Source organism: Crocodylus porosus, unplaced genomic scaffold (genome assembly GCF_001723895.1).
Source record: "Crocodylus porosus isolate Cpor-Errol unplaced genomic scaffold, CroPor_comp1, whole genome shotgun sequence".
NCBI classification, from domain to species: domain Eukaryota; kingdom Metazoa; phylum Chordata; order Crocodylia; family Crocodylidae; genus Crocodylus; species Crocodylus porosus.
The window spans coordinates 10,504,923-10,520,299 of NW_017728936.1; the positions used below are offsets into that span (position 1 = coordinate 10,504,923).

At 44.1% G+C, this 15,377-nt stretch overlaps 1 protein-coding gene across 1 annotated transcript; it reads right to left on the reverse strand.

Moving 5' to 3' along the window:
- Window positions 1–1,297: 1,297 nt before the first annotated feature.
- On the reverse strand, window positions 1,298–14,523 carry NFKBID (NFKB inhibitor delta). Its single transcript, XM_019547098.1, has 7 exons — window positions 14,332–14,523; window positions 13,756–13,902; window positions 11,072–11,123; window positions 9,528–9,697; window positions 8,774–8,890; window positions 4,492–4,656; window positions 1,298–3,524 (listed from the first exon to the last, which is right to left on the reverse strand). The coding sequence occupies exons 1-7, from the start codon at window positions 14,482–14,484 to the stop codon at window positions 3,453–3,455; spliced, it is 876 nt and encodes a 291-aa protein (XP_019402643.1). The 5' UTR covers window positions 14,485–14,523; the 3' UTR covers window positions 1,298–3,452.
- Between the last annotated feature and the right edge of the window lie 854 nt (window positions 14,524–15,377).

A 15,377-nucleotide genomic window follows, 5' to 3' on the forward strand; every position in this document is an offset into this window, starting at 1 on the left:
GCACAATGAAAGCCTCTCAGATCTGGGATTTCTGCACTCAGTTAACTCAGCAAATACAAGCTCTTTGCTCTCTACAACAGACCCGTTGGAGAGTTTCTGCAGTGCCACTTCTCCAGACCATTTGTTTAATGATAACAGCTCTTTGTTACTAACAACTTGTTCTGCGTCCCTGGCTGGAAAGGATAAGCCTGTCCAAACATGGGGTCAGATTCTGCCACCCTTTCTCATGGTGCCTTATCCCTTGAATTGAGCAACGGGACAAATTGCAGAGGAGGGTAGTGTTCAGTGCATGACCTTCCCTGGGGCACAGCCAGCCCAAAGCCCAGGCATTATTTAAGCCCCATTGTGCAGCCATAGGGGGGATTTAGTGGTGCCCAGGTCTTATACTTGTGCTCTGCACAGGGCACTCTGGAGAGGTCCTGCTATCAGGTGGTGCTATCACTTGTCGCGTGGCTAAGCAAACATCTTGGTTCATTTTAAACAGTCCGGACCCAGGCTCTTACTTCTACGGGGGAAATTGTATTAGGAGAGGAGGAGACCAGCATGATTTTACACAGCCTAGTGAGTCTTTTGTCAAATGACAACATTTATATTCCTTAATATTCATTAATATACTGATGGTTAAAAGTATTAAGCATCTGTTAATACTCTTAATTATACATTCTACCTCATGCTTTATTTGTAGCACTCTTAAGTCTGCTTCACAATGCCACCAAGGCCCTCTTAGGCCCCTGGGCAGTGTCTGAGGTAGATCTGTTGGATATTGCTGCTCTTCTCATTTTAAGGCCTCTTTCTATCTGGGAGAGTGCAAAAAGGGTCTTGGGGCAATACAGAGCCAGGCATCATGTCGGGTTACCAGCTTTACTGTTGTGCACACATGCACGTACACGCACAATTTATAGTTTCTAGTCACGAATGTTGTCTTCCAATAACGGCATAATTAAAGGAGGAATGCAGAGCACTGCCATTCAGGGAGGAAAGGTGGAAAGCAGCCCTTGTAGGGATGCCTGCTCCGGTCTAGTGGGGGAGCTGAGCTCTCTCTGATCCGCTGAGGAGCTGGCAGACCTGCAGTCTCTTCCCAGCTCTTCCCCTGACTCACTCTGCAAGTCACAGCATCTCCCAGGCTTTGGTGAAAGGAAGAGACAGATGCTTTCCATCTGTTAAACAGGACGCTGAGATCTATAGCTGGAAAGTGATACATAAAAGCGATGTCTCATCATCACTGGTATTATTAACCGCTCAGCCTTTCGCATGGCAGGGTAAATGAGCAGGTGAGGTAAGAGCTTCTGCACTTGTATCAGGTCAAGAAGAGTCGAATGCTTTATTCCACCTGTTCCAGGGAGACACGGAATACATTTTTACAAATAAGCTTAAGAGGCAAAGAGCTTTTTACATCAAACTGCACCTGAGTAGGATCTTTATGACAAGTGAGTGACATGCACAGATTTGGGGGGTTTGATGACAGCAGTTGAAACACGTGAAGACTTATTTATTTACATCCATACATATGGCAGTGATGCACGAATGCAAGTACTCCCCACATCCGAGTTTGCTACAGCATAACTTCAAAATAAGAAGGCATGCACTTTGGCTGCCTTGTGCCTGAATTTATGCAAATATATGCAAACACATGCAAATATACAATCAATATTTTTGTCAGAGGATGTTGACAGGTATGTAGACCCGATGTACTTAGAGGAGGTAATCAGATAGTGGAAGAGCAAGGCTAGAGAAAGGGCTGGGAGTTGCAGCAATCTCTAATCAACATATCTACATTTCCAAATGGCTTTCGTCTAAACCTGCTAACCACTGCATTTAAAATTCTCAGCAAAATTTTTAAGACTCTTAAGCAACTTGGATGTACTTGTGATAAATCAGACACTGGATGATTATTCAAGTCACTTGCATCTCTGTTAAGTGAGTTTACCCTTCAGTTGTTTGTTTAATCCTGCTAAAATGCGTCTGCATTATCCTGAGAATGTGATGAAGAGCCACTCAAGATGCTTAGTCAAAGCATTAAATATCATTAAAAAAAAAAGTAATGCTCTACCAGGGTTGATTTACCAAATGTCACTTTTGTTCCCATACATTGCTCCTGGCTCAGCAGCAACATCATTCTCACTCTACAATTGCACAGCAATTCACAAATCATTTCACAGAAAGAATAGGGAGAACCCATTATAATGCACATTCCATTACGAATGTCAGTAGAAGAGTCAGTCCTGCCTTTGCCCCCAGTCCTCCAGGAGATCCTTCATGTGCAGTTTGCAGTTTCTTTATTTCCGCTGACTTCCATGTCTTGTATCTCTCTTGTGGGGGCTCTTGGCACCCCCCATCCTGCGTGCTACACAGTCCCTGGCTGCAGCCAAGGAGACATCTACATTCTTTTATTTTAATGCTTCTGGAATCCTGCTAGGATGTACTGAGCTGAAACCTCGGATGAGTATCCTGAATATTGCTCACCATATTGGGTAGGTTTTCTTTACTTACACACTTTTATAAAATATAAGTTGAAACACATTTAAGCCCGAGAGCAAAATCCAGTGGGCCTCAAACTCTGGATTTCTTTAGGCTTTGATTTCCTTTTCGGAGCAGCTAGAGCATGCGACTGGCAGTCTATGTTTGCCTTTGCACTTGCAATGAATCAACCAGTCACTGTGTTCTCTGCTGGTCCGTTTAACATCATGACCTGACTTTTGTAGGAGAAACTTATTTCCTCTTCCCTCTTAACTGCCTGATTAGAGTGGCAGTGTCCCACCAGTCATTGCAGATTTGCCTAGGATACGGCCATACGATCAGCCAGGCCTGGTCGCTTTATATATAGAATCTAGTGGTGAATTCTAGTTACTGAAATCCTAAATACAGCTCCTGAGCCAGATCTTCAGCGGAGGTAAATCAGAGCAGCAGTGTGGACAGCAGTGGAGCTATTCAAATCATGCTAGTTGGGACCTGGCTCCATGAGCTCCTGCTTTCCCTTCTTAGAGCAAGAAGCCAGATCCATGTGTGTGTGCTGACCATTGACAACACCGCACTGGCACCACACTCCCGGGCCCAGTGCGGCAGGACAACCTGGCGAACCTTCCCTTCAGACGCCTTCGGTTCAGAGGTGCTGAAATACAGAGATGAGCTTACCTACGTGCCTGTGGCACACTTGCTCTCAGAGCTGAAGTCGTAGCTTTCCTTCTTTATAGCAGAGGGGTCTGAGCTTCCTCAAAACAAGCCATTGAATTTCACCCTGAAGTGCCTGTGTAGAGCTCCACAACTTATGGACAGAGTAGAGTGCCTCTTCTACAGAGCCATTCAAGTCTCCATTTAAAGCCTTCATGGACTAAGAAAATCATCAGGCCACAAGATGAGCTGTTTCAGTGGTTAATTACTAGCACGGACTCTGCAAGATGAGCAACATGATCACAAAGGCAACACAAAATACTTCCTCCAAAGTTGCAGGCCATCTAGCATCGGGCATTTCGACGGCAGGATGCAAGTGTTGATGTGACCCGGCCTTTCTTCAGCAAATGCCTGACCTGCAAAACACGTGAACAAATAATAGTATGGAACAGAATCGTGGAAATCATATGTGATCGTGTCTGTGGCACATACAGTCCCATACAGATTACACTGGGCTCTGGTAGCCTCTCACAGACCTGCAAAGACTGAATCTTTCCCTTGCAGAAAAGCCAGGTACTGACATTTCTCAGCGTTCTTCAGAGCACCAATTAATCCCTGCATTGCGTTCCTTGCTTTTGGAGCTACCAAAGGAGGGATGTGACTGTCTGCACATACCTTTACACGATCCTAACAGAATTTCACTGTAATGGGGCCTCTTTTTGCTCCCTGCTGATGCAGAGAGGATTGTGTGTGTGTTTAGGAGAAGACATTGCTTTGGGAATTACTCCTATCACCTTCAGCAGGCTCTGGCTTTGCCACTTGCTTTGGAGAGCTGTTCTAGTTCTTCTTCACTCTGACCAGGAGCAATCATAGCAGAACTAGAGCTAGGAATTTCTCCTTATTTTTGTTGAGCAGCAACACTCGCTCTTCTGTGCTGCTGCTCAGAGCAGGGGGGAAGGGAGGCTGGGAACCCCCTTGGAATGCCAGATTTGGGCCAAGAGTTTTCTAAAGTGACTAGTAATTTTGGGTCCCCACTGAAGACACCGCTAGGGACCTGCCCTTGCGGAGAGGAGTCACTCTGCATCTTCCAAAATCTGGCCCCTGTTGAGGGCTTCAAGCTGCCTCCCCCCAAAAACTGACACAGTCAAAAACCAATGATGCCCTTACAATCTGGGCCTTAAGACTTATGATAGCAATGGCAACTGCAGTAGGAGCCTAACAGAAACTCTGCCCTGAATAGAGTACAAGCGGAGTGAAATGCACTGGAGCAAAATGGAAATTTTGGCCTATTTCATCCTTACTACCTCCCCCGAGATGCATATACTTACAGAGAAACGATATCTGTTTAACACATATACACTACACACAGAATGCAATGCTTACCCAATCCCCAGCCTTTCCTGCCGGCGCCATGTGAATTGCCTGGTCATTGTCCAAGTTTCTGATGCTTGGATCTGCTCCATGGTCCAGGAGCAGCTTGACAATTTCTTCCTGGTTTTTGTCACGATGGAGGGCAGCCGCCATGTGCAAAGCTGTGTTCCCGTGAGCCTAGGGGCACATCTTACAGTCAGGGCCAGGGATAAAGTACACCACGCCCTTCCCTACTCTGGGTTTATAACATGGAGAATTGTCAAGGTAGAGATGAGAAGGCTGAAAGAGACTGGCAGCTCTAGGGTATCCTGCCTAATCTGACTGCCCCAATGGCACAATGGGATTGCTCTAGGTCTGGGGTAACGGTGATTCTGAAACAGTACAGCTGACTGAGGGGTTTGATGCTTTAAGCTTTGTGTGCACATGAACAACCCAACAATCAGAGTTCCCAGACAGAAAGATTTGATTTTGCAGAGGTTTGCAGGCTATGTGGCATAGGCCGGATCAGTAGTTTAGAAAGAGAGGCCGCTTAGAGAGTATTTAGTGTTTGATGGCCATGAAAAAGGCAAATGTGGAGAAGCTAGGTTAAACCTACGCATGCTAAAATGTGGCGCTATGTGGATGCACTACATGCAGCTGCCCCATGGCTATTTTAGGGGGAAAATGTTGTGCCCAGCATTCCAGTTGTGGAAAGCATCCTTATTCAGGAGAGACCTAAAGCAGGTATATGAGTTTAGCTTCTACCCTAACTAAGCACATGCTTAAAGTTAAACAGAGGCTTAAGTGCCTTCTGGAATCCAGTCCTTTGTTCATCATCAGATACGTTCTTATGATACAATCTAATTCCTTGCCAGGTCGCTAGGTGGCGCGGGAATGTATAGCAATAGGTTGAGTTTCAAGTAGAGGATGGTACTAACATCTGTAGCTATGCATAGCTAGAAGAGTTAAGAGTGTGATGAGAAATAATTAATAAAATAAATACGTGACAAGGCATTATTTGAGACTCTATGAACATTGTCATGACTTTAACCAGCTACATAGTTTTACAATTGATAGATGCTGCTCTGCTGCTCTTTTCATTCATATTAATTGCCTTTTTTATTTGTCCATTCACATGCTACTAATAAAATAATAATACTCAATTGCTTTACAGTGATGATTGGTCAACAGTGTCATGAGCTCAAGTGTAAAGCTTCATAGTTGAACGGTGTAACCGATTTCACTATGAGTTGATAAAAAAATATCAAGGTATTTCTATATCAGGTACGTGAGTGAGGCAAAAAATATTTTAAAATGCACAATGAAATAGCAAATAAATCTGAAACTGTTACAAGCTTGTCTTAGGAAAACAACTTCCAATGCAAGGTATTTTTACAAGCAAATCTACTGTGTCAACTTAACCTTTCTATAAAACACAGTGACGGTTGCTTAGCTATTTATATGGCTTCTCATTAAAAATGAAACATCTGTGCTTGCCTGCTGTGTCCTTGATAGCAGTCTACGGGCAGATCTAGTGATATCTCCAGGAAGCAAGAATTAAACAAACAACCTGACCCGTATAAGATCTGATCTAGCTTTCACTGGAACCTTTCTATGGACTTCAGTTGGAGCTAGAGTGGATCTTTTTTGTACTGCAAGGGACAGCTGAATGCCCACAGGCTGGCAGGTTGCAAGTCAGGCCAGTCAAAAGACCGCATCTCAACTGCCAGCTTTTACTCAATATCCCAGTGAAGTACGGCCCTGCAGACACAGGCACGACTTCAACATCGTAGCAAGATACCAGCAAAAAAATCAAGTTAAAACCTGACAAAAACTCCATCCATAATCCAGAACCTGCTCCTTGTGCGTCTCTGACCCCTTCCTATCTACCAGGTCAAGTGCTTATGTAGGCTCGAGGGACAGCCTCAGAAAACAAACCCATTCATCTCACTGGGCTTTTCATCAAGCACTCAGTATAACATCCCTGAATATCTGCTCAGGATGGCTTTCTCCTGACCTCAGTAGCTAGTAAATATTAAAAGGACATTTCCTTTGACAAGCTGCTACAGGGAAATGGGAGACAGACAGACAGAAATGGGACCCTCTAAACTCCCACATTAGATCTTTAAAAAGAGCAAGGGAGGCCTGAAGCAGTGGTGGGTCAGGGTGATGGAGCTGCATAAAAATTAACAAAATCAGTTGACCAGTCTGCTGCATCTCCCTGGAAAGGCAGCAGAGCAGAAGAGGGGCAGAGGTTGGCTTCAAATTCCTTAATACAGAAAGGGATCCCAATCCAGAGACCTTCTAGTTGCTGGAGACACTGCAGTTCAATTAGACTCCAAGGTGATGCTATCAATGTCAAAAAAGCCTAAAGATTAGAATCAGGAGATAGCATCAGACCTCAGACCCTAGTGGACAAGCTCTTGCCTGCATAATAGGTCCTAAGAGATAAAGGAGGAATGAGGACCACGAACGTAAGGATAATTGTCCCGAGGCACAAAGGCAAAGGCACTAGCAGCCCCTAGTCAAACAGAAATTTGCAGGGCGAAAGGCAACTTTGACCTCACCAGGTTAATGGCAATTAACACAAATCTTCTGGGATGCTGAGTCATGTAGAGAACTGTTAAGGATATTAGATAAGGCAGATTCCTCCTCAAGATCTTGTTTCAGACTGAGAAGCAAACCCCACTAGTGATAAGTCACTCTGGCATGCTCATGAGTGGGCAGCACGATTTTTGCTGTTGAGTACATGGGTGTGTAAGATGGGGCTCTCTGCCTGTGTCAGCAGTGCTCCTTGATTCACACCAGGGTCTCATCCATCCTAACAGTGATCTCTAATGCTTCCTCCCCGGCTCTGTAGCACAACAAGTTAATTTTGTGACATTAGCCATATAACTCCTTCCTCATTCCTCCGGGATGGATGCTGACAAGTGCACGTTGCACATGGACAAACCTCCCATTTAAAGGGAGGAACAGGGACATTTTGATTTTAGGGAAAGGCTTGGGATGTGGTCTGAGGTGGAGAAACGTTGCACTGGAGAAGGAGAAATTGTGCAAGACTGAGGGTGTTTGCCGAAAGGGAGAAACAAGAATTCTGTATAAAAGCTGAGAGGCATACGCTTAACTGATTGTGCCAGGCATCACCTGGGATAAACAGGAAACACCATGCTGAAGCCAACAATATTTTGCCCATTTAGACTAGGCAATGATATGGAACATGACAGCTACCTCCTATTATGACTCAAGACCCAACAAAATAGACCGTGTGCTAAAGCTCAGGAGATGAGACCAGCACAAGGCTTGCTCATAGCAACTGTGGACCACACAGACCAGAAAAGGTGAAGACTAGGTATATAGGAGACAGCATTGTTGTGTATCTGATGGAAGGATGGTCTAGTGAATGTCATAACTTGCTTGGGCACTGCATGCCAGGCACAAAGCTGGTTTTCAAGGAGGTCTGCTGTGCATGAACCTGATAGTCATGTGCATGGACACGTTGTGCGTGTTTCTGATGGTCACACCAGGACAGGCAGAGGCACTTTGCACCATGTTAGAGCTGTTTCCTCCACTTGCAGTGTGACACAATCTGGCACATAATCCTCACCCAGTAACCGCTGCCCATTCCCTGCTTATCTTTCTCACTCACTGCAACACTTATCATAAGAAGTGTCTGCATTTTGATAAGGCTACACAGCGTCAGAGTTGAGGGAAATTTTCCAAATGGATCATTTACTTGCTGAGAAATGCAGGTTCAGGTCAACCAAAACCATACATGAATTTGGATCAAATTCAGCCAAGAGTTTTATCCTCAAAAAAAAAAAGAGAAAAGTTGAAACATTACTATGTTGGCATTTTAAAAATGAACCTTTTTGCTTTTTCACACTGAAACAAGGGTGGGAAAGCAAATTTAGTAAAAGTTGGCTTTAGAGTTAAAAGAAGAAATACAAACCCGCAAAACAAATGGGTCTAATGAAACATTTGTTTGGGGTCTAATGAAACATTTTGTTTGTCCCAAATAATTGTTTCTTTTTCTGGAAATGACAGGACTTTCTACATGGTCAAGATGAAAAGCTCCAAAGCTGGCTTCTGCATTAAACTTCCTCCATAATACCAGGTAGGAGGTCCACAAACAGGAGCAGAACGCATGGGTTCAAGATTGCTTGGAAGAGCTGATATGCCGTTTAGTTTGGATAGTCTGCTATGTCTGCATACAGTAATTTCCAACAGGGAATCCAGTTGTGATACTGATTTTAAATTTAAAATCCTGGTCATCTTGGTTTGTGACTATTATGGACCACAAGATTTCCTAACTCACCTTACTGTTGACAAATTCCTTGGACTTGAAAGCATTGAGTTCTAAGAAATATTTGAGCAGAGAGACATTCCCATCCTGTACTGTGTAATGAAGGACCGTCTTGTTGCTTTTAACATCCTGTTAAAAAATAAAACAGCACAACACAAAGCTTTAGGAAAGGAGTCGGGAGCTGAAAGAGAATGGAGCTCGTGGCTCCACTTGATAATATACTGACAACATAGCCCTGCTCTAATTTCTGTGACCTGAGCTCACTGCTATTGTCCTGCTCAGATTATTTATGATAAAGCACACACCACTCTGCCCTTAGCATAAATAGAATAGGAATATTTTATAGTTTATGAAAGGCAGAACAGCAATTAGATGCGTCGCATACTGTATCACTCTGAGATCCCTCCAATAGAAAAGCTAATCAGGCTGCAGCGGCATTGCAGCTTATTGGCTTCAGAGCTTCCCGTAACCATCTCACTCTGCTCCACCTCTCCCGCTGCTTTTAAGCTTCCCAGGTGTAAGCTAGAGATTGCTGAAAAACAGGTCACTGTTCTTGCAAGTATTTTATTTCCTTTTCTCACTGACGTTTTTTCCTCCTGCTCCAGTAAGAACTTAAGGTGCAGAGTTTAGTGTCTGGAGCAGACAAATGTTACTCCGTAGGCTCGAAGTCCTGTTTTGGAGATGTCTCTCGGTTTTGCCAACGCTGCCATTACATTACAACGTGATACCAATGAAGTCCCACAAAGCAAAGGCATTCCCTGCATACCCGACTGTAGATGGATGCTCCCATGTGCACCAGAAGATGGATGCACAATTGCACCTCCCCCATCTGGTGCTGGAGTTCTTTTTTCCGGTCCTCTGTTATCATGAAGTGGCAGCGCTGCTCGCGGAGCAGGGAATTGTGGGACAGAACGGCACAGTGGAGTGGAGCGTGGCCTTCAAGAAAATAGAAACAAGGTTAACTTGGCCTCCACAGAATAGCGGCTTGAGAAGGGGAAAGTGATTTCTTTCTTGGATTTGTGAGGGACAAGGGTTTTGCATGTATGCATGATGTGCTTCCAAGACATAGAAACCTCAAGGGCCAAGTTGCAGGATGGGTCTCTCACCTGGATTTTAAATGCCACCTGTACCAGGGACCCAAACTGAGTATTAAATGCTGGAAAGAGGTCACTCTCCGTGTTCCTCTATTTAACTGAGCGTTTCCTCTGCCAGTTGCATCTAGTCCTAGACCTGATTTGAGAGGTCTCAGCTCTCCTCCTCCCTGGGGGTGAAGCACCTTGGTTGTGTGAACCGGCACAAACATGGAACAATTAAAGCCAATTCTATGTAGTCACTGGCACTTGCTCTAGATCTTGGTCTCATTCTCAGCTATTTTCCCAGTGTGGTTCCCTGTGTTCCTGGAGCATGCTGGTACATATTTAACCCAAAGCAACTAGGCTAAGTACAGACATTCAGAAAGCCCAAGGTTGAATCTATTCAATCTTCTCAGGTTAGTCTAAGCTGGGTAGATTGAACCAATATGCAAGTGAACAGACATTCACTTTTGATTCTGGAAATTCAGCCACATGCCTGCAGCGGTCCATGTCAGAAGCCGGGGAGCACTACAGCATGCCTCCCGGATCAGCTGGAGCAAGCAGCTTAGGCCAAGTCTAGCCTGCCCACCTTGCAAGGGTGGGGGGGTGCAGGGGAGGTGCAAAGCATCCTGGGATGCTGGGGGACTGTGAGTCAACTTGACTCTGGAGGGGATCTGGGACAGAAGTTTAATAAACCAATTTAATCTAAATCAGTTAAGTCTGAAACTACATGCACTAGGTTTATCTTAAACCGGTTTTGACCATTTTGAAAGCAGTTTATATGCACTGAACTTCTGTTGTGTTGCACATTTGAACCAGTTTCCAATCACTTAAACCAGTTTGTGTGTAATGTCTGTCCCTAACCCTAATGTCAGCTTGGTTGGGAGGATGCAGGATGGACAGCACCTACACTCATCTTGATTCCAGACCCTAAAGCTTGGGATACATTATTTATACTCTATTCCCTATTATACAGCCCTTTATAATCTATTACAGCCTCCATTCAGGTAGTGTGTTCTTAACTGTAAGCATCTGCTTGAGCACCAGTGAATAAAATGGGATGTCAGAACATGATTAAATTTTTCCTGAATCAAAACCTGTGAGGCCTACAGTTCCTTCAGCCTTCACTGACTACAAATCTGGGCCCCATATACTCATCAGAATGATTATTTATTTTTATTATTCCACCATAAAAATTGAACTTTGGGGGCAAAGTGTAAAACTCAAATGGCCTTACCTTCAAAATCCTTCATTTCTAAGTCCAGAGGAAGGCCTGATGACATTATAACCTGGAGTTGATAAAAGCACAGGAGAACTTTCTCAGCAAGTGTTGTCTAGCACAAAACAATCAAAGCATCCACAAACATTGTGGCTCTGAACAGAGCCAACTGATTAGCAGGAATTTCAGCTAGCTAAAACTGGAGCTGGGCAAGAAATGAGGTAACTATTATTTGGTTTTATACTCAGCCACCAGTCATCAGTGGCTTTTAGCCTTGTGAATCTAGCTCATGAAGGCTGAAATTCACTGCTGGACAAGGCATAAGGCTTCACCTAAACCTTCAAAAGAGGATTTAATATCAACTCCTCGGAGTCTATATTTAACCACCCTAAAAGGTAGCCAATGCCTCCCAGAAAAGGAAACTCATGTATTGAAATTCTCAGCTAACAAACAGTAAAATTCCAAGCCTCTTAAATCCCAGTCCTGTCTCTGTAATGGGAATGCAAAAATATTCAGAGTTGTCTTGGAAAGCAATAACTAACAAGCTCTTTATTTCCTAAAGATCAATTGGCACTGGAAATATTCGTATCGTAACATTTTTATGTGGGAAACATGACAGGGTGATACAAACACATCTGATTACAACGTCTGGGGTGGCCTGCTAGAAGAACTTGTAAAAGTAGTTAAATACTTCTAGGGAAAGGAGCAGGATTTGGATCGGATGCAGAAAGAGTCATTTGGAAACATTCAGCTCTTTGTGGCGATTGATTTAGCACAATACTGCATAGAAACCTTTCATCTGAAATATTAAAAGGGACTACACTTTTCTTGCTTTTGTGAAACAGCTTCACTCATCCATATTTTAGGATCTTGATTGAGATTTTTGATTATAAGCACTTGTGCTGTAATACACACTGCATAACAAGAACGGGGAAAAGAATTCCAGTGAACAAGATGAAGAAAAGTATTCTGTAGGTTTTACAGGTGTCTCATGGGGAGTGTATCTGTTGAGAACGCAGCACTTTGTTAAGCCGAAGGAAAGGCATGCTGTTTTAAGCACTCATTATGTTACACATTAACTTCCTTCTCATGACTTAACTTAGGGTGTGTGATGTGCATTTAGTTGGTGATGGAATTCCACTGCTAGAACTGATGTGATCCTGCTACACTCTTCATTCACACTGAGGCCCCACCATTTGAAGAAATGTGGCCTCAAGCCCAGTTAAATCCCATCATTACAGTGGCCATAACTTTCTGCCATGAAGCTGCCTATACTGGGAGTGGAATGGAGACAGAGAGAAAGCGAGAGACAGAGACAGAGAGAGGCAAAGGGCTTCTATTAGCAAATGATGACCTGTTGAGGGGTCAGATTCTGAACTAGATGCCCGTGCTGTGAAGCACCTTGCACTAAAAGAAATCCTGTTGAAATCAGTAGAAGACTATGGTGCTTTTCAGTGTGAAGAAGGGCATCAGAATCAGGCTGTGAAACAGGACAGATGTAGCCCACTAAACATTGCTACCGGGCATGTCTACACATGTGTATTTACTGTGCAGTAACCAAAATTACTGCACAGTATGGGAGTGTGTCTACATGTGCACCCGTACTGCACAGTAAATATGGTGTTTTATGATGACTTGAGCATAAATTTGATACCTGCATCATGCAGGTATCACATTTACACCTGATTAGTTACTGCACAATTATGCACGTGTAGACTCCTTATTGTGCAGTAACGTGGTGTGTGTGGACTGAATTGGGACTAATATGAGTCCCAAGTCATTCCACACACAGCATTAATGCGCTTTAACACCTGCACATGTAGATGCCAGCCTATTCCTGCTCACTGCACAGTAAATTGAAGCCAGAATAAATGCATGTGTAGACATGCCCATCGTGTAAGAATGCTGCTGTACTGTCATGTCATGGCAAAGTGCTTCCAGTGTGGATGGAGATTATACTGGCAAAGCCGCTCTTCATATAGCTTTACCTGCCACTAGCTGTTAGGCACAATGAGCTGTACCAGCCTAGCTGAGCTATCTGGGTAGGGATTGTGTAGCGAATTTTGCTGGCATAGCTCAGTCCATCAGGGCTCACGTCCAACCAACAAAGCTGTGCGGGAAGATGTCTGTTGTGTAGATGTGCCCTTTGAAATACAAACAAAAATGTTTCCTTTTGTTTGGTTGTTATACCTTCTCATTGTCTCTTCCACCAGCAAACTCTAACTCAGAGGCTCAAAGCACTGAGCATGTGTTTGACATGTTTATATGAAGCAGAATCCAAAAGAGCCCAGGTCTGACTGAGACTCTGGGTACTAATACAACATAAATAATATGCCTAGATTTCAACTACAAGGTTTGGCCCAGAACTCAGATTATGAATTACGACTGCCGTCTGGATGCCATACAACAAGTTCCTTGGAAGTGAAAGGCTAAAGTGTAACAAAAGAATATGAGCTGTCACAGTGGGTCAGAACAACGGTCCATTTAGCCCAAAATCCCATCTCCAACAGTGGCAAGTGGTGGATTCACTGCAAATAGGCTTCAACTTTGTGAATGGAAAGCATGAAAATAAATCAAAGATCTTTACATCCAGGCATCTTTACTCTGGAGGCATTTGTGCTAGGCCTGGATCTCTCAATCAGTCATGCCATTTTATTGCTTTTTTACAGTGTGTGCCATTAAAATCATAAATCCCTTCTTACCTGGAGGACCTGGGCATAGCCATATGTCGCAGCGAGGTGTAAAGCTGATTGCCCTTTGTCATCAACAGCACTGACATCTGCCCCTGTCAGTAGCAAATCATTGACTATGGCTGGCTGCTTGGCAGTTACAGCCACCAACAGAGGAGTCTGAAAATAGCACCAAAATAAATATAATGCAGGACTCTGGCAACAGCATGACAGATTACCAACAAAAGAAAATGGGGCTGGAAGTACAGTCGGTGCAGGGCAGAATAAACCCTCCTGTTGCCCGAGCTCCCATCAGAGTGCAATATGCCTCTTGGGATAGGTCAGGTATCCAGGTTGTAGCCATACTGGTCTAGCGTAGGGGGAGAGACAGAAGCTTGACCTGCCTGAGCTACCAGCTTGAAGCCGTGAAGCAAATCTTGCACTGTTCCCAGAGTGACATTCCCCCCAAGCAATTCACCCCCATTACTTGTGTTCCACATGTTTTATGGTAGACATGAAATGGAATTAAAAACCAAGCTGCACTTCTGATTTTACCAGGAAAAAGGCAGGTTTCCTGGTTTAAAAACAAAAAAGGTAAAAAAAAATTACCTTTCCTCTGTGCTCCTTGGCATCGAGTCTTCGCAGTTCTCTCATCCGCTCTGCGGCTGCCAGCGTGTACGCCCTCATACCTTTAGCTGCATAAATATGTAGAATTCTAAGACAGCAAATAAAGACACTGATCACTGCCTCGGCATGGGTCATTCCTGTGGTTAAGTTGTACAGAACCTCTGCTTTGTGGCTCTGCGCAGGGGATTCTGGACTCTCTGGTTGTGTGCGCCGAAAGGAAATTAGGTTCTAAAATTTCCACAATGGGAAATATCACATGGTGGGCATTGGTGGCATTGCCATTCTGCTGGCCTGCTTTCTCATTCCGAAATGTTGTCCTGCAAGTTCCTCTTAAAAGATGAGGGACGGATAATTGTTTTCATAGTTGACTGTTCTGCTCTTTGCAGTCACTTCAAATGCTTTGTTCCAGGCCCATATTCTACTGTGTCTGAAAAGGCCTTCAAAGGTTAACTGCTTGTCTGATTTATAACCCACACCCCCTCACTTCTTGCACAGTTTATTTCTGCCAGAATAAGGAGAAGTCTGCGTGGAACGAAGGCTATTAGGACTAGGGCCATGTTAGGGAGTGCGTCAGCTAAAGTATGTGGACTTTCAACCTCAAGAGAAAAAACACAAAGGTGCTGAAACCTTAATGCATTATCAATCCATCAAACTGCATTAGGATGCCAGTTAACTTGGCCAAATTAGCAAAAAGGAATCTGCTTTCAAAAGGGCTGACACAATATGAAGGAAACAAATCAGGGTCCAAAGCGCATACAGAGATATTACACAGACCAATTGTCTGCCGAGGTAACGTTGCACAGCTTCACAGTGGAGCTTCAGCTGTACCAGCAGTTTGGCCTGATCCTGCTAATGCACCATCATGCCAATCTTTTCTGTCTTCCCTAGGAGGTGAGGATCAAGCAGGTAGATAAAAATCACTGGACTGGAGGTCAGCAGACCTCTCAGCTTTATTCCACCCAGACGCTTGACTTGTCTATCTTCCCCGTTGAGAGTTCAGGCCTTTCAAGACAGGAGGCATCTCCTGC